Raw genomic sequence first — 18,794 nt, 5'->3', positions numbered from 1 at the left:
TATTGTTCTCGGCAGTCACCCTGGTCATTTAGAAGTAATCTCTGTGGGGTTTATTGGTTTTGTTTGACTTGGTAATATGTCTTTTGTTTTTAAATTTTGTGTGTGTGTGTGTGTGTGTGTGTGTGTGTGTGTGTACCTGCAGGTACTTTCAGAGGCCAGAAGGGGACGCTGGATCCCCTGGAGCTTGAGTGACAGGTGGTTGTGCCCTGCCCAACATGAGTCTGGGAACTGAACTGAAATCGGATCCTCTGAAAAAGCACCAAGTGTCAACTGCTGAGCCGTCACTCAAGCCCTCTCGTTTGGGGGTGTTTTGTTTTTTTGGCAGCATCTTGGTTAACCAGCTAGCCTTGAACTCACCATAAATTCCTAATCTTCCGACCATCATCTCCAGAGTGCTGGTATTACAGACACGCACCTGGTTTATAAAGTACTAGGGATTAAATTCAGGATTCGACATAGTAGGCAGCCCTATATCAGCTGGCCTACATCCCCAGACCCTGATTCTGCACTTGAGTTTCACTAATTCATGTGTCTGTCATTTTGTCCGAAACACACTACCAAGCTAGAGCTGTAGTTCACTGATGGTGATTGCTTAACATGCATGAAGCCTCGAGTTCCGTGCCCAGCAGTAGCACAGGCGCACACACTCTGCATTGCCACACACCCCCCCCCCCCATCTGCATTGCCTTGATTCCCATAGCTTTAAGTTTTGAAATCCAAAGAGGAGAGTTCTTGGATTAGTCTTTAGTTTCTGTTTTTTCAAGCTCCTTTGGGTCTGCTGAGTTCAGAGCAGACTCCTGACCACACTTGTTGCTTGGCTGCCGGCTTTCTCATTTCCTTGATTGACTTGAGTGCTAAGTGGAAAATCCCCTTCTCCCTTTGAGAGGCAGCCTGGCCAGCAGAGATCTGGGCTCATCTGGCCAAGTTTAGTCTAGGACCAGGTAAGTCAGCCAGCCAGGGAATGTGTAGGCTGTACCTGGCTCAGAAGCAGGAGACCCACTCCATCTAATCCCAACATCCCGCCTTCCTGGCTTCCTCCGTAGTACACAGCGTTGTGATAATCTCTAATCACACCACACACATTCTTTTTGTGCCTGTCATTCTGGCATTCTCCGATCCCTTCCTAAGGATGATTAATGGCACAGAGGGAAGTCATTTTGTTGTCAGGTGGGACCAGTGTGGCAACCTGGCCCTCCTGGTGGCATGTCCAGTCACACCCAACAGATGTGTCTGTCATCTGTGCTGCAGGCACTGATTTTACTGTTAAGTGTGTCCCTGGCTGACCTGGACCACTATGTAGGTAGACCAGGCTGGCCTTGAACTTGTGGAGTTCTGCTTCCAAAGTGCTGGAATTAAAGGTGATGTGGGAATGTCATGTATCAATCTGTTGATTTCATTGGTTAAGTAATAAACAAACTGCTTGGGCTCATAGCTTAGAACATAGGTGGGTGGAGTAAACAGAACAGAATGCTGGGAGGAAGAGGAAGTGAGGTAAGACGCCTCAGACAGAGACGCCATGCTCCCGTCTCCTGGGCAGACGCAGGGATAGCTCTGCTCTCTGAGGCACACGCGATGAAGCTCCAACCCAGGATGGACGTAGGCTAGAATCTTCTCGGTAAGACCAGTGCTCACAGATTATTAGAGATGGGTTGATCGGGATATCAGAATTAGCCAGTAAGGGCTAGAGCTAAAGGGCCAAGCAGTGTTTAAAAGAATAGTTTCCATGTAATTATTTCGGGTAAAGCTAGCCGTGCGGGCGGCGGGGTGCTGGGGACACAGCCCCGCCGCTCCTATTATAACATAAAGGTGTATTCCAGCACACCTGGCCTGGTGGAAGAACTTTTTACCTTTCCTGTAGCGTTTTCAGTCCTTGCCTTAAGATTAAAAAAAAAAAAAAAAAAAAAAAGGAGGAAGCTCAGGCAGAAGGTAAATTTTTCTGGAAGGTCTCAGGATCAGCCGGCCTGATGCTGACCCCATAATACAGTTTCACACCTGTGCCTTTTTAAATGCGTGAGAATGTGAAGGCCAGCATGGCTGAAGTGTGGCGAACACCTGAGAGCAAGGGGATCAGCCCTGTGTCTGCTCCACTGCACAGTCGCTGACTGCTTGTCTCACATAAAAACACTCCTGCTCCTGGAATGTGCCTGGTGCTCTCCACTGCTTCATACGAACATGAAAGGATTGGCAATTCTGCATTCTTGAGAGCCACTTGGAGTTATATGTGAAGCAGAAGTAGTGACACCCAGTCCTCAAACTTCGGGGGACTGAGGGTGTAGCTGAGAGGCCCTGGCACCACCAAAAAAAAAAAAAAAAAAAAAAAAAAAAAAAGCATAGCTCCTGAAAAGATTGGAGACCAAACTCTGGATAGGCCTAAATGTGCCGTAGACCTTCCATGGTGGCCCCCATAGCAACACCCTGGGGGCTCGGCCTTCTATTCCAGACTTCAACCTCCTTCTTGTGTACTGAGCAGGTTCATCTGGGTATCAGATGGCCAGGGATATCTGGGCTGGAGCTGGGACTGTAGATTTGAGAAATAGGAGGGTTCAATAGAAATGCATCATTAAATGGCGGAGGGGAGGGGGTGCCAGTACAGGAGGGTTCCAAAAAGACCTACTCTCTGAGCTGAGAAACTTAAGTCTTGAGGTTCAGGCTGCCTGCTATTGGAGTGAGAAGGGTTGAGTTAGTGGTAGAAGTGTCAATACCCCGAACCTGCTTGCAACTCCACATTTAGGTCTAAGGCTACACAGTCAAGTGAGCAGGGTTTCCCCAGGACACCTACTTCCTCTTCCTACACATGCTCTTTCAGTATCTCACCCTCAAGAAGTCAGAGGGCAGAAGAGGGAATTACTATCCATAAAAAGGCAACAAAATGTCAGCAAGACCCTAAGCTGAGGCCATTGCTCAGTGGTAGACAACTTGTAAAGCACAAAAAATTAGGACCAAAACCCAGTGCACCACCTCCTGGGTGGCCTGTGAGGCGCATAGGGTTTTACGTTCCTAAATGGTTGAGAGCTGGGGATTAGCTCAGTTGGTAGAATGCTTGCTAGAGCACTTAGCCCCAGTATCACGTAACACTGGATGGATATATTAGCACACACCCGCGGTCCCAATGCTTGGGAGGTGAAGGCAGAAAAGATCAAAAGTTCAAGGAGATCCTTGACTACAAACCAGATATGGTGCACATGTTTGGAATCCTAGCACTGGGCTATGTATTGAGGAGGAAGAAAGTTGGAAGGGGGAAAGACAATGTTTTTACATATGGAATTTGAATGGCAGTGTGTATAGATAACACTCTATTGGCACACAGCCACTGTCTCTAATGCATGGACCATGTAAAACAGGTGAGGGGCGTGTGATGCCACTCTTAAAATGACAGCTCCCTCTCTTTCCACTTGTGCTGGAGGAGCTAAGACAAAAGTCTAGTCCTATGGATGGGGCTGCTCTAGAATAGGATAGGGTGCTGGGATTCAGGCTTAGGACTCCTTCTAGCAGTATAGAGAGAAGGACCCAGGAGAGGATTAGGAGCCCTCAGTGATCAGTGCCACCACCACCACCACTCCCAGTGTGGTGACTGGGATTTGATCTGAGACTCTTCATGTCCCGAGTCCTCCAGGCTTCCTGAGCTACATTCATTGATTGCCTCCCTCCTTTCTCTACAGAATTTGCCTTCTGCCAAGTGAATGCCTCCATTGCTCTGGCCTTGGCCTTAGCTGTTCTGTGTGACTTGCTCCGGCAGTGGGACAAGCTGGTACCAGCACTGCCCATTCTCCTGGGATGGCTGCTAGGAGAGGATGATGACCCACAGGACCTTGTGCAGAGCCCACATCAGGTAACCCCAGCTGCTCAGGGAACTGGGAGGCAGGCAGTGTCCTGGGCCTCTGGATGTAGCACCAACAGTCTCTGATGGTAAAAGTGTTCGGGCCGCTCTAATTCAGAGTAGAAACTGACTAGGAAAAAACCTCCTGGGGGAGGCACACAGCACACACTCACTGAGAAAACCTCCTGGGGGAGGCACACAGCACACACTCACTAAGGAAACCTCCTGGGGGAGGCACACAGCACACACTCACTGAGAAAACCTCCTGGGGGATGCACAGCACACAGCACACACTCACTGAGAAAACCTCCTGGGGGAGGCACACAGCACACACTCACTAAGGAAACCTCCTGGGGGAGGCACACAGCACACACTCACTGAGGCTTACTTTGGAGGTTTCCATGACAAGCTTTCAGATAGTGGGGAAGGGCACTTTAAAAAAATACACCTTCAATATTGAAAATAAAACTGAGAAATGCGTATCATTTGATCCTAGCATGGGCAACAGTCCTCACAGTCCTGGGTGTAAACATTTCCCAAGAATTAGGTTCCTTCCAGGAAATATGGTGCTTGACTCCTCTTCCCGCGTGACAGGGAACTCATCTGGAAACTGAAGACCAGCAGAGGCAACACGGGCATTGGGAGACAGAAATCTGTGCCCACTCATGTGATTCTGCTCATCCTGAGCAGACAGAGTTCAAACCCCAGTCTGTTTATAGGAAATGTGGCCATGTAGTGAAGTGGTTTTGAGAAAATGACCTTGAAAACCCTGGAAATTTGCTCTCAGAAGACTGGTGTCATGCATGTTCTCAGTATGTCTTTGGTCTGCTGCCGAGATTTCCCTTGCTCCCTCCTCTGATTTCTCAGTACACCTTAAAATCTAAGATCCACTTCCTTGGCAAGGTCCTCTTTTCACCATTAGTTCCCCAAAATATGTTGGCTTCGAGCTACTTACACATCTTTATCAAAGGTCATGTTGCGTCTGGAGTGAGACATTCCTCTCTGGTAGAGAAGTACAAAGAATGAAAGTGGAAGGGTGACCTTGAGAGCTCAGGCAGTGGGCACAGTGTTGACAGGCTCGAGTGGGCCCTCTGTCAGCTTTGGAGGAGACACAGATCTCACATCTAGCAAGGCCTTATGTGGTGTGCCTGGGGCTTGGCAGTACTCCCTATAAGGCTCACTGTGGGTGGCTTTCATTTGATGTAGGGAGAAGATGACTACGTATTTGAAAAATCAGAAGTCAACTTTTGGGCTGAGACGCTGACCTTCGTGAAATACCTATGTAGGCAGCTCTTCCATCTCCTCTGTCAGTCTGACTGGCCGGCCCCTCACTCCCAGAAGCTCTGTCACCTGCAAACTATAGCATCAGAGCAGCGTCACCTCGTCTCTCAGCTCCTCAGAGAACTTCCACCGTCGGCTGAATTTTTGAAGACAGTGGAGTACACAAGGCTGCGCATTCAGGAGGAAAGGACTTCAGCTGTCCTGAGGCTGCTGGCCTTCCTGGAAGGAAAGGAAGTTCTCAGAGCTGAAGACTGTCCTAGGGAATGGAGACAGTTGATGGCCCCAAGAACAGAAGCAGCATGCTGAGAGACGGCTGGCTGGGCCAGGGAGTGGATTCTCTCCCAGCTCTGCTCTACAAGAAACACGTTGGACAGAAATTGAAACTCTTTCCTTTTGTGCCTCCCCCACTTGTGGGAGCCTAAGCTTCTTCCTGCAGAGTGCTTTGTCTTTACACTCATCAGGGCAGCCCAGTTTACAGCTCCTCTAGGAAGTGAGGCCGCTATGTTGAATATTTACTCTGTTCCCAGGTGCAGGCCACCTGCAGGCCTGAATTAACCTTTTCTATCATGAAGAACTGCCAGTCCAGCCAGAGTATATTTTCCATACACTGACTATGAGTTTTAGCACACACAAGTTCCCCCACCCCACGTACAGACAGACAAACACACACACACACACACACACTGCTCTTTTGTCTGTTTTGGTTTGGGCTCTGTATAGGAGCTGTAATACTTACCAAACAGCCTATTTGGCCATATTTCTAAACTTTCTTCCATTTTAGCAATAGAGAAATATGTCCCAAGTGTTGGGTTCTGTAAGAACTAAGAATCCACCCCAGGCAAATACTTGTGCTTTATTATCTACATGCACAAGTCCCTCCTGTCTTTCCCAGAAACGCCTGTGAATGCTAGGAAACCTGGTTGTTGCCATCAGCTATTTGAAGGAGTTTGGGCGAAAGAGAAGCCTGAACAATTGCTTGATTAGTTTGACGCCTACACTGTTTACTGTGCTGTGATTGGTGGACGCAATGAAATGACTCTTATTTCAGATGTTAATAAACACATTTAATCCACTTCAGTGATTCCATCTAGAAACCTTAAGGGTTTCCTCAGTTCCAAGCCCAGCCAACATGCTTCCCCAGATACCCAGCAGGTGGCACCCTTGCACACATTATGCAGCTAGTCTACTTCTTTAGCTTACTATCTTAAAACTTATTTTAAACTATTATCAGCACTGTGCATGATGGTCGGGCACCCATGCCACAGCATGCATGTCTGTGGAAGTCAGAGTCAGTTCTCTCCTTCCACCTTTACATGGGTTCCAGAAATCCAACTCAGGTTCAGGCTTGCATAGCAAGAGCCTTTATCCACCGAGCCATAGCATTGCTGGCCTGGCTTACCACTGGTAATGCATACTTTCACCACAGACAGGTCCCATCAAATTGGATGTGCTGTAGCCTGATCCACATTCCTAGTTACCTACAAAGACCATGCCAGCAATAGTTAGAAACTTGTAGGGGCTATAAATCCGCTCCCAGATGAATGGTCACTTAGGGTTACGGGGAAAGGGAATCCAATGCAGACTAGAGAGGCATTTACCAGGCCCTTCCCTTCTGCAGAAAAGCTGAGATTTCGAATGGAATTGGTCCTTGAAAAGAATACCATCCAGCACCATTTAAAAAAAAAAAAAAGGTAGAGAACTTGTCTTTAGGAAGAGGAAAGACAGGGCAGTGTCTCTAGCATCTCTGAGGAAGACCAGAAACCCCCTAGGTGGTTTTGCAAACATTCAGCGCCAGGTATTTGCATGACCCTGTAGTACTTACCTAGTTAGGCACCAGTCTAGCCGGCCTTGAGAAATTAAACACCTAATGTTTTTTAGTTTGTTTTGGGTTTTGCTTTTCAGAGCCAGGGGTTAGCTGTTTACCCCAAGCTGGCCTCAACACTTGTGTTAACCCTCCTGCCTTCCAAGTGCCAAGATTACAGACACACACCACCACGCCCAGCTTTATACTACTTTTTTTACTATAAGATCTACTTGGTGAGAGGGGCTGGTGGTGTCATGGGATGATAACTGTGGGACATTAATTCTGATCAGGGCCCAACAAAGGCCAACTCACTGGCGAAACCAACCGTCCCTCTCCCCTCCCATCTCGAATGAAATAAAAGCAGTTACATAACAATAAATCTATCTCACACCAGCAGGCACGCTGCACCAAAGCATGTACCAGAACATGGTTACCTTATCTCCAAGTGCATCCTACCAAGTCTACAGTGGGTGTTCTCGCTGCTGCTGGCTGGGAATTACCCCAGATTTGGATCTTGACTGGCTATGACCAGCCTTGGGGGGTGGAGGGGTTGGGGGAGGCAGGAGGGATGGATGTTTCCACGGGTTTGTATCTGAAATCCTTCTAGCAGCAGCTAGGTGTATGGTTGCTCCACGCTTTCTTGAGAGGAACCTGGAAAACCTTAGTCACAGAGAACATGTTTGGGGGTCATTTAGGCCACAGGTACCCAGCCCTGTCTAGGGGACCAAGCAACACTGATGGGAACAGTGAAGCAGCCATCTTTCTTGAAGTCACTACTTACTTTTGACTCCAAGCTCTAGGGTCCTAAGATTTGGGTGACCCTCAGACCCTCTGCTCAGGCCACAGCCAAAAGCCAGTTTGCTTGACTATGTAAGATGGTGTGGGCTTTATCTACCTTTTGGACACCTTCTTGGGTATTTTGTGCCTGGACAAAAGTGACAGAGGGATGTGTAAAGGATGAATTTTATCTTCGTGTTAAAAGTAAGAAAACCCAAGTACCAAACAGACCACGTGACTTACCGGGGTTAGAACCTCAGCTCCTATCCATATTTTTTTGTTTGTCCTTTATTGAGGTACGGTCTCCCATTGAGCTGTGCTAGGCTGGCCTAAAATGCAACTCAGCCTCCCAGGTGCTGGGCTTATAGGAGCTATACCCACTCGGCACTAATTTTTTACCCTGAAGCCCTCCAGCTTTGCCCTGGGCTGTAACTACAGGGGCAGCAGGCGCCTCCATATTGGCAAATGCACGCTGAACTCGGGAGCCTGTTGAGTGACAGGTCCTACCTCCTTCCCTTGCAGGTTAACTGATACAGCCCAGGTGCATACTGGACAGAGTGCAAGTAGACAGGAAGAGCAACGTGGGAAGGGTGTAGATCAAGCGTCCTTCCCTGGCAGCTGCTGGGCCTTCCACCCAGGGCAGCCTGAGCTGCCAGCTGGGTGAAATCATGGGCCCAGCTCCAGCTATTGGCAGCCAGTATGGAGTCAGTGTAGAGAAAAAAGACCTGACTCCAGATCGGTCGGCCGAGAAAAGCTGTGGGTGGCTTTAGCCTCACTGGGCGCTAGGTGGGGGTGTCTGCCCCCTCTCAGAAAGAGCCGGGCGACTTTTGGGAAAGCTCATTTTTCTACTGAAAGCTAGTGGGGGTTACACCAAAAACAACAGACTAGGACCCTCCTCCCCCAGCCCGCGCGCGCGCGCGCACACACACAAACCCTAGTGGCGGTTCAGCAACCACCGCCTCCTGCAGCCAGCACAGAGCTTAGATTTGATGCGGTGCCTCCCACAGCCCAAGAGAGAAGGTTGCAGGACTCGACAGGCTAAGGCTGTGCAGGGCGGGAAGCCTTGGCCAGCAGCTGCACCCCCACCCAAGAGGATTGGGGAGGCCAAGCCAACCGGCAGACAAAGGTGAAGGAAGTGACTTCCTCCATGTCCATACTGCTCCCCCGACTTCCCTCTAGTTCCCCGAGCGGGTTCTCCCGCCCCGGACACACCGCGCCACTCCGCGCCTTTGGCCCAGGCTCAAGGTCTTGTGATGCGATTAGCAAAGCCAGCGCCTTGTCCTTAGACACTCAACCCTGCCCCGCAGGCCCCAGTGCTCAAGTCCTGTTTACTAAGCCTGGGCGGGGAGAAGGGCGGAGAAACGGGCCACTGCTCCTCCAGGCTGGCCGTTCCCGCCCCCACCCCTACTGTGTCTCCACGGGCAGCTGGGTTCGAGCTGCCACCTACGGGACAAGCCGCGAGCCCGAGTCGTCCTCCCCCTCCCCCCGCCCTCTAGTCCCAAGCACCCTTTGCCAATCAGTCTGGCAACACGCATCATTGCAATACTGTTATATTTTGCAATTCCCGCGCGCGAGCAAAACCAAGGGTGGGAAAGAAAAAGCTGTCCCAGTCCGCCTAGCAGGATCCGGCGGGAAAAGGTACGTCCAGGATAGGACTGGCGGTCACAGACAGAACGTGAAAGCGCTTTCAAACGTTATAGACCCAGAGGCGGTGGAGAGCGGGATCTTCCCGCCAGCGCCACCCCAGCAGCACCCAAAGGGGGCCGCATTCTCAACACCGCCCGGACGCCCGGGCTGCCAGCTCCGCCCCCTACCCCCCCCAGGGGGGGAAAATTGGCGGCGGCCAATGAGAGGCCGAGAAGGCGCCTGACGCCCGCAAGCCGGCGGGCGGCGTTGCCTGGAGACCCCGGCGGGTCAGCGTTCAGTCCCCTCCCCCGGTGCGCTTTGCTCCGCCGCCTCGCGGCTCCCGGGCTCTATATAGGGCGCGCGCTCGCAGCTCTCGGAGTTCCACCAGTCCGCGAGCTGCCGTCGGCTCGTGCGGGGGGCGGGCCGGGGCGCCGAGCTGCGCTCTCGCTTCTCCTCTGCCCCCCCACTCCGCACCGCGGCCTCCTCCTTCTGCACGGCCCCGCAAGCAAACTTTCCGTCTCTCCCCGCCTCTCGCCCGTTAATCGTCTCCGTTCGAGCCGGGCCGCACCGCACCGAGGGCCCCTCCCATCCCTCCCCGCTTGCAGTTTCCGACCATTACAGGACCCAGAAAAAATGTCGACCACACTCCTGTCCGCTTTCTACGATATCGACTTCTTATGCAAGGTAAGACAGCGGGGAAGGATGACGGGTTGCCTGGAACCCTTAGAGTTCCGAGACTTGGCTGCCGGGCCCGGTTGGGGCGGAAGAACCCTTCCAAGTTGACTTTTCGGGTGGAGGGAAGTCCTGGAGTTAGCAGCCCTGTGTGCTTGCGACTGTGGGCGTGGAGAGCTGGGAGGGAAGGAGTAGCGGCTGGAGCTGCGGCGCTCCTCCCGAGCCGACTGCGGCCACGCTCCCGGGACTTCCCGGACAGTGTTTGCGCCGCCCACCCCGTGGCCACGGGCCCAGGATCACATGGCTAGACCCGGCGCGGCCCGGGTGGGCGTCCTCCGCTCTCGCCGGCCTGCTTTTTGCGAGTGTAACGGTGGAGGCTGAATTGAAATCGGCAGGAGAAAAGAAGGTGGGCACTTGGGACTAGGTGTTCACCCTGTAGACCTCCCCAACCTTCCGATCTTCATCCCTTACCCACTCCCCTCCCTTTGGCAGACGGAAAAATCCCTGGCCAACCTCAATCTGAACAACATGCTGGACAAGAAGGCGGTGGGGACGCCCGTGGCTGCTGCCAACAGCTCGAGCTTCACGCCGGGCTTCCTGCGACGCCACTCGGCCAGCAACCTACACGCGCTCGCCCACCCCGCTCCCAGCCCGGGCAGCTGCTCGCCCAAGTTCCCAGGCGCCCCTAACGGCGGCAGCTGCGGTCCCGCAGGCGCGGGTGGCCCGGCCTCCTATGGCCAGCTCAAGGAGCCTTCAGGGGGCAGCGGCGGCACGGCGCTGGTGAACAAGGAGAGCAAATTCCGGGACCGCTCGTTCAGCGAGAACGGCGATCGCAGCCAGCACCTCCTGCACCTGCAGCAGCAGCAGAAGGGGGGTAGTGGCTCCCAGATCAACTCTACGCGCTACAAGACCGAGCTGTGTCGCCCCTTCGAGGAGAGCGGCACGTGCAAGTACGGCGAGAAGTGCCAGTTCGCGCACGGCTTCCACGAGCTCCGCAGCCTCACTCGGCACCCCAAGTATAAGACGGAGCTGTGCCGCACCTTCCACACCATCGGCTTCTGCCCCTACGGCCCGCGCTGCCATTTCATCCACAACGCAGACGAGCGGCGGCCCGCGCCATCGGGGGGCGCCTCTGGGGACCTGCGAGCGTTTGGCGCGCGCGATGCCCTGCACCTGGGCTTCGCCCGGGAGCCGCGGCCCAAACTGCATCACAGCCTCAGTTTCTCAGGCTTCCCTTCGGGTCACCACCAGCCACCGGGAGGTCTGGAGTCGCCGCTGCTGCTCGACAGCCCTACGTCGCGCACTCCGCCGCCGCCCTCCTGCTCTTCGGCCTCATCCTGTTCCTCCTCTGCCTCTTCCTGCTCCTCCACGTCGGCGGCATCCACGCCCTCGGGCGCCCCGACGTGCTGCGCCTCGGCGGCGGCTGCTGCAGCAGCCGCGCTGCTCTACGGGCCCGGGAACGCCGAGGACCTGCTGCCCCCCGGAGCCCCGTGCGCCACCTGTTCGGCCAGCTCGTGTGCCAACAACGCCTTCGCCTTCGGCCCGGAGCTGAGCAGCCTCATCACGCCGCTTGCCATCCAGACCCACAACTTCGCCGCCGCAGCCGCCGCCTACTACCGCAGCCAGCAGCAGGGCCTGGCGGGGCCCGCGCCGCCCCCTGCGCAACCCCCCGCGGCCCCCGCGCCGCCCTCGCCGCCCTTTGGCTTCCAGCTGCCGCGCCGTCTGTCCGAGTCGCCCGTGTTTGACGCGCCCCCCAGCCCCCCGGACTCGCTGTCGGACCGCGACAGCTACCTGAGCGGCTCGCTGAGCTCCGGCAGTCTCAGCGGCTCCGAGTCCCCCAGCCTGGACCCCGGCCGCCGCCTGCCCATCTTCAGCCGCCTCTCCATCTCCGACGATTGAGGCAAGGGGGCGCCCGTGAGGGGTTGGGAGAGGCGCTGCAGGGAGCCCCGGGTAGGGGTGACAGTGCCGCAGGCCGGACTTGCAGGTCCCGGCTGAGCACTTGGACTCGAACTCTGCTGGGAGGGGCCCTGCCCCCTCCCCTTTCGGTTTTCTTGTTTTGGTTTTTTTTATTTTATTATTATTACAAAGTTTCGTTCTTGTTGAAATAGAAGCCAACGAACTTTTTGTGTGGATGAACAAAATATTCACAACAGGCGGTTGTGATGCGATAGAACAAAAGATACCAAACACTTGTTTAGGTCTCAGATTCTGAGTTTGAAACTCTAGTTACAAAAAACAAAACATCTGCCCAGCACCAGCAGCTAAAACCACATTCCATCTCTTTCACTTGAAAGCCTTAGTTACAGTCCAGATGTGAGGACTCTTACCTTGGAAGGGGTTCCTAATGTTTGTCTCAGACCAGTGCGAGCCGGCCCACTGCCACCTCCCTCAACTCTAAGAGTCTAGACTCAGTGTGTAATGCCAGGAACATGCCTTGAAACGAGTAGCCTTCAGCCCCGTTTGTCGCGGTTGTTTTTCTTGTTTGTTTTTTAAAAAGTTATGTGTTTTGGGGTGGGGGGGGACCCTTGCATTCCAAAGTTTGATACTGGTCTCATTGCCACCACTTGGTGGGTGTTTCGCTTAGAACCATTTCCTCTGCTCTCTGGAAGCCTCGAGCAGAGCTCAGTTCGTAATTGTTGGGAAGTAAGTGCTTCATTTTTACCTGTCTTGAGTTGATTGGCACCACTGCACCACAACTCAATATGAAAAAAAACTATTTAACTTATTTATTATCTTGTGAAAAGTATACATTGAGGGTGTTGTTCATACTGTATTTATCGAGTATGATGAAAAGCAATAGATATATATTCTTTTATTATGTTAAATTATAATTGCCATTATTAATCGGCAAAATGTGGAGTGTATGTTCTTTTCACAGTAATATATGCCTTTTGTAACTTCACTTGGTTATTTTATTGTAAATGAGTAAGAAAATCTTAATTTAAGAGATTGTATGTAATATTTATTTCATTAATTTCTTTCCTTGTTTACGTAAATTTCAAAAGATTGCATGATTTCTTTACGGAAATCTATCTATCTTGATGCTGTGGAAGTAGTTTGAGAACATTTTGAGTTTTTCTTAGAATGTATAATGGTTGTGGCCCATCCAGCTTTACAGAGAAAGAATGACCACATAGTCGGCAGCCAGGCTCACATGTGGCATGCTTTGCCAGTCCCGCTTTCTACACGGGACAGTGAGGATTCCACCAGTTCTACTGTGACATTGAGTATGAAGACATGTAGCAATAATGGGGAAATGGTCTCAGTGCCTTCGTAGGGCCCGAACTTGCCTTAAATCTTCCTCAACCAAATAAGTATTTCGTTAGTGTTTGTGAGAGAATTTGAATGTCGGATGGGTTCACCTGCACAAAAGGAAAAGTTTTTTACCACTCTTTTTATCTAGCTATAAAGTGAAGAGGGTCATCCCAGCGGTGAAATGGTCTGCAGACCATGAATATGCCTTGTTTCACGACAGCCCAAAACTTGTACTATTAGTTTTCAATGTAAAAAGGTAGGAATGTCTCCTAGGCCTTCCTGGATGGCGAATGAATGAGCAGGCGCTTAGTTCGTATGTAGGTACAGTGGACACCCTGTGCGGACTCTGGACTACTCTGACAGTAGGTTTTTGAATGTAACAAGATGAGTCAACTTGAGTTTGTAATATATTCTGGGGAATCAGTTCACTACAGATTGTGACTGTAAACATTGTACTGTAAATGTTTTGTAGTTTTCCCCCAATAAAATTTTTTGGGAAAAAAGTATTCCTGTGCATAAAAGGAGTGTTCTCTTTAAACCCTAGTAGGTCTCCTCTCCTGGCTTCCAGCATGGCCTTGCCAGGTCTGGGGAGGGGTGTGGGGAGAGGATGTGAGGAGCTGGCCCATTGCAGCAGAGCCTGTATCCACTTGTACCTGTATTTACTTTATAGCAAAGCCTTTCAGCTGAAAGGCTAATTTGGCTGTCAAGGGCATTTGTTGGCTGTTCCCTCTGGTAATAAGATGCATCCCAGTGTTGGCTGACTGGCTGGTGGCAGGGCCTGGCGGGAGACCGCAAGGGGTGTGGCCGGCCTGTGAGTCACCCAGTGGGTCACATGGCTGCCCTGGCAGCTAAAAGGTCCGATTTTTCTCCGCAAAGCCTGACCAGGGCCTGTAGCCTTGATAGGAGCTGGACATGGAGATTTGGACCAGGTTGGGAATCCGGGGTTTTGCTTGGACTTTGGAAAGCTGGGTTACGTCCTTGTTCAGAGAGGGAGGACGGAAGATGAAGCGGGTTAAACTTCTATCTGGGTAATGCCTTGTTTACACAGACAACTTCCTCTGGGAATGAGCGTGTTCAGGCTATTTATGCGAAAGGGAGATTGAGGAGGGCAGAAAGCAAAGTCACCCAGGCTTCTACCGAAGGGAAACAGGGCTGCCTTCATATGCCTGGTTCTCAAAAGTCACTTGTGGTTTTGGGCTTTTGTTTTTGTTTTTACCCCGATCATTTTAAAACAATCACTTTTTAAACTCCTAAAACGATTGGGTTTTTCTCCCCCTCCTGCATACACACAGTTCGGACAACTTTTCCGAAGGAGCCGGGAGATCCAGCCATAGTTGCTTTCTTATTGATAATAGCTGGGCTCCATCAGTCGATCCTTGCCCTGCTCTGGCTGCCCCTGCCTTGGCCAGGGTCTCCTGCGACTCAGCTGAGCAGGAGTGGTGGGGGGTGTCTGAGGGATGCGCCGTGTGGGGCAGATGTTTCCAGTTAAGGAAGATGGAGTTGGTGTTCACTGGAGTGATTTTTTTTTTTTTTTTTTTTTTTTTTGGTTCTTGCTGCCTGAGTGGGGAACAGTTCAAAGTTCTCCCAGATGTTGGGCCTTGGGGGCGGAGGGAGCCGGAGGCCAAGAAGGCCTGGGGTTGAGTGAAGCCCCTGCAGCTCTTTGGCCTCTTGGCCATAAAGAATGTGCACTGGGGAGGAAAGGGCCCCACTGTGGAGCTATTTAGGCCCGGCTGCATTTCAAAGACCGTGTTCCCACTTCATTCCCAAACTTATTTTTCTAGACAAGTACTTTTGATCAGCTGGAATGTTGGACTTCTCTTTGGGGTGAGCCACAGTCATTTTTTAAAACGGCTCTGTTTGAAAACCCAACTGCTAGGCCCTGAAGTTTTTTGTGTTTTCGATGTGTCCAGATCATGGAAAGCTTGGGAGGTAGGTGGTCATTGAGAGTTTTTCTCACCCACACATCAATGGAGACTCTGGGTCACTGTCCTGCAGCAACCAGAATAAACAGCAAACAGCCTCTCCTCCATCACACTTAGGAGAGTTGTTGATTTTTTGTTGTTTTGTACATCCAGGATCTAAAAGTAAAACTTGCAAGTGAGGGCGAAGTAGGAACGAGCCACCACCGGGGGGCTGCATTGGAGGCTGCACTGTGGAGCTGGGAGAGTGGAGGCTCCCGGCCGAGTCTAATTAGAATCCGTCCAGGCAGCTGTGGGTTCAGAATCCACTGCTTCAAGGAGGCCTTACAACTGACTGGAGACGGGGGTGATTTGGAACAATCCAACTAGTGTGCCCCATCTTACAAACTGTTTGAGAAGAGGATGTGGTACAAGCACAGGTCCCGCTGCCTGGGTCTCCTGCCAGACGTGTAAAAGACAGAGCACAGCTGAGGAGCCCTGCGCTGACTGACCTGTGTGAGGAGGTGGAGGACTGGGAGCAGGCCTGAAAGCCCTTGATGCAGGAAAGATGGTGGGCCAGGCTCTTGACTGCCGGGCCTGCTCCTGAGGGAGGGTACTTGCCGTTAGAGCCTGCTTCAGGGTCTTAGGAAAGCCCTCGGGTGGGTGTCTACTGAAAGCTTGCTGGGAGGAAAACCACCTGCAGACACAACTGTCCTCCAGCTTCAGGTGACAAATGAAGGCGGCGGAGGTGACTCGCCCCCAGTTTTTTTAAAACCGGAAGTTGGGTCTCTGCAGCCCTTTCAGGCTGACCCGTTGTTGGACCAGGGCCAGGCAAGCTCTTTTTGTTTGCTTGTTTGTTTGTCTTTGTAACTGCAGATCCTCCTGCCTCAGCCTCCAGCTGATTCAGGACTACAGGTGTGCCCCACAACACCCAGCTGTAATCTCATTTCATTGTATTTACTATTCTGGAGGATGTAGTGAGCTCTAGACGTTCGCAGGGTTTTTGTTGTTGTTTTTTGTCTTGTTTTGTTTTTAATGTTGTTTTTCTAGAGAAGGTTTCTGATGTAACCCTAGCTGTCCTGGAACTCACTCTGTAGGCCAGGCTAGCATCCAACTCACAGAATCCCTCCTGCCTCTGCTGGGATTTAAGACAATGCAGTTTGCAATCTGAGCTACTAGCAAGCCGGAGAGGGAGGGAAAGAAGGCAAAAGGAAGTTGAGGCAGAGTGGGAAGATGGCGCCCCAGCAGGCAGTGAGGTACCCTGTTCCTAATTTACGACGAAAGGAGCTGGGACGTGAAAGGGCGTTCATGGGTGTGCTTGGCAAGGCATCTGTGAAGGGAGGTGTGTGAAGTTGTGCCCACATGGGAGGTGGGTTTGTGTCTGTTAGCCCCGGGTGTTGTTCTGTGTCTATGTGTGTAATGGGTTCAGAAAGGGCTGGTGGGTGTGTGGTTCTGCACAAAGCTGATGCAAGCAAGGGATTCTGACTCTTGTAGAGTCTAAGAGTCTGTGGGTGTTGGTGAGTATGGGTGCATCTTGTGATGTACTGGTTGCATGTAGTAGGGGAGTGTGGGTTTGGGTTTATGCTGTGTATTTAGGGTTTGAGAGTGTGGGAGTCTGTGGGGGTGTGTTTCTGTGTTAGGGTCACGGCTGTGCGTGTGAACAGGTAGGTGCCTGCGACTGTGAGTGGCCCTGGTGGGTGTGTCCTTGTGCCCTGCTGTGTGTGAGTGAATGTGGGTTTGGGCGTGTACGGTGTGTGGCTGTAGCTGTGGGGGTGGGGTGGGGGCCTCCAGTGTGTGAGGAGGTACGCACAGCTTGTGCTTGGGTACGGTTGTGTCAACAGGGGTACGGGGTGTGTCTGTACAGGGTATGTGTGGGGCGGGGGGTTACCAACACCTATAAAGAAAAAGCAGGCCTTCTTAGCAAACCTCTTTCAATTTTAAAACTGCTTTCAAAACCCGGAAATAACTGCCAGGCTGCTATCCACTTCCTGCTGGGCGGGGGCAAGAGCAGGCCGGGTGGGAGAGTGACCACAGCCTCCCAGGCTGCAGGGATCCCAGAGCCACCTTCACTGCTGGGCACACCTGCCAAGGGCAGGCCTCATGGGCCCCTTGCTGTCTGCAGGGACATTTTTAGCAACAGTTCATTCTTGGGGGCTGAGGGAGGGGCCTCTGATTTCCATCTGGGCAGAAATAACTTCTGTCAGATCTTCATTCTTCACCCGGGGAAGTCGCCCCGAAATAGAGAGAAGATGTAAGGACCCGAGACGGATGGGGAAGGAAACTCCTGAGATCATTGAAAGCGAGTTTAAAATATTTCTCTAAAAATAAGCTTTGTTTTTCTTGTGGATTTGTCTGGCACTTGGGGTCCCCCGGTCAGGGTGCTTTAGCTGGTCTGGGAAGCTGGGCGGAATTTTTTTTTTTTTAAAAAAAGCGAGTGTTTCCCAGCTGTGGCCTTGGAAAGTTCTCTGTTTTCCATTTATTAAACTCCTAGTTTCCGGCTAATTAAAATTATTTTCAAATAAAACTCTGTAGCCCAGCAATATTTGATGAAACACAGAATTCCCAGTGACCCTCTGCAGGAGGCCAAGCCAGCTGTGGGCAGCCTGTGTCCCCTCTTCTGGGCTAAAGGCCTGTTTATAGAGAGGAGAACTGGGCCTGGTCCGAGTAAATTCCAGCAGCCATGGCAGGGTGGGTCACCTTCAAGTCTCCAAAAGAGACTCAGAATAACTTACTTTGCTGTTGTTGCTTGGCTGTATTGGTGCTGAACCCCAGGGTCTGGTCGGTGTTAGGCCAGTGCTCCCCACCATGCTAAGACTCCCACACTTACAGCTCGAGGTAACTGGAAAGCTGCTGCCCTACCCATGGCCACCATCTAACACCGTGGGCAGAGCGTCCACTTCAAGGGAGACACGCAAGCTAGATGGGGTTGGCTTTCAGTTTTAATCCCAACACTCAACACTGAGGAGGCAGGCAGGCACAGGCTTTCAGTTTGAAACCAGACTGGTCTATATACTGAGATTCAGGACATAGAGAGAGACCTTGTCTCAAAAAGAAGAAAAACAGGTAAGGGCATAAGTACATTGATATTCCTATCTGGTATGTCTCTCCCTGACCTAGAACTCCCTTGAGACCTCAGGATAGTGAGGTCGCTGTCCCGGGACTTTACACCTACCTTAAGCTCAGATCAGCATGCCTGCCCCAGAGGTGGGTGGAACCCAACAGAAATCCAAAGCCACCTGTTGTTAATAGATGTGAGATACTGCTGTAGGTGACCCCACTGAGGGTAAGGCCAAGCCTGCCGTGATTCACCAGCTGGCCGAGTCCCCATTGGGCGGACCGACAGAGGGGCAGGACGTCGCCTTTGTCCCACAGAGAGTTCGCACTGTCTGGTGAAGGGTAAACTGATTGCTGTTGCCTGCAGGGAGTGGACAGATGAGGTTTCAGGGTTTGCCCGTGGTGTATCAGCCATCCACACTTCGTTCCTTTTTATGGTCGAGACGTAGTCCATTGTATGGATATACCGCAGTCTGTTTAACTAGAGTCGGTGGACCCTGGCGGTGTTAAAAGGCACTGCTAGGGAATAATCAGGTCCAAGTCTGGTGGTAATGTATGATTTCAGCCCTGGGGAGTAGGCACCTATGACTAGAATTACTGGCCCATAGGT

General features: G+C 51.8%; 2 protein-coding genes across 3 annotated transcripts in view; both read left to right on the top strand.

Annotated features, from left to right (window-relative positions):
- The window catches only part of Thada (THADA armadillo repeat containing), a 307,538-nt gene extending 300,268 nt beyond the window's left edge, over positions 1–7,270 (top strand). The window contains exons 37-38 of the mRNA XM_041631291.1: positions 3,660–3,829; positions 5,024–7,270. Of these exons, the coding sequence (XP_041487225.1) occupies positions 3,660–3,829; positions 5,024–5,404 (551 nt within the window). The 3' untranslated portion in view covers positions 5,405–7,270. The remainder of the gene's footprint in view (positions 1–3,659; positions 3,830–5,023) is intronic.
- A 2,353-nt stretch (positions 7,271–9,623) lies between these two features.
- Zfp36l2 (ZFP36 ring finger protein like 2) lies at positions 9,624–13,738 on the top strand. 2 transcript variants are annotated; one of them, XM_041631180.1, is made up of 2 exons: positions 9,624–9,989; positions 10,470–13,738. In XM_041631180.1, exons 1-2 carry the CDS (start codon positions 9,939–9,941, stop codon positions 11,874–11,876), a joined length of 1,458 nt encoding a protein of 485 aa, XP_041487114.1. In that variant the 5' UTR covers positions 9,624–9,938; the 3' UTR covers positions 11,877–13,738. The 2 variants fall into 2 exon arrangements, with proteins under 2 accessions (XP_041487114.1, XP_041487115.1); XM_041631181.1 differs by lacking the exon at positions 9,624–9,989 and adding an exon at positions 10,002–10,383.
- Positions 13,739–18,794: the final 5,056 nt, after the last annotated feature.

This window comes from Microtus oregoni, unplaced genomic scaffold (genome assembly GCF_018167655.1).
Source record: "Microtus oregoni isolate MIOR12 unplaced genomic scaffold, Mior012 000036F_ref0000092, whole genome shotgun sequence".
In the NCBI taxonomy this organism is placed as follows: Eukaryota; Metazoa; Chordata; class Mammalia; order Rodentia; family Cricetidae; genus Microtus; species Microtus oregoni.
The sequence above is the reverse complement of the archived record's forward strand: the minus strand, read 5'-3'. Positions and strand labels throughout refer to the sequence as shown.

What these genes read in the sequence shown, in the direction of transcription:
- Zfp36l2 (XM_041631180.1), top strand. Translation starts at nt 9,939, where the DNA reads ATGTCGACCACACTCCTGTCCGCTTTCTACGATATCGACTTCTTATGC. An exon ending in ATATCGACTTCTTATGCAAG is followed by an intron (nt 9,990 to 10,469) that starts GTAAGACAGCGG and finishes TCCCTTTGGCAG; the next exon opens with ACGGAAAAATCCCTGGCCAA.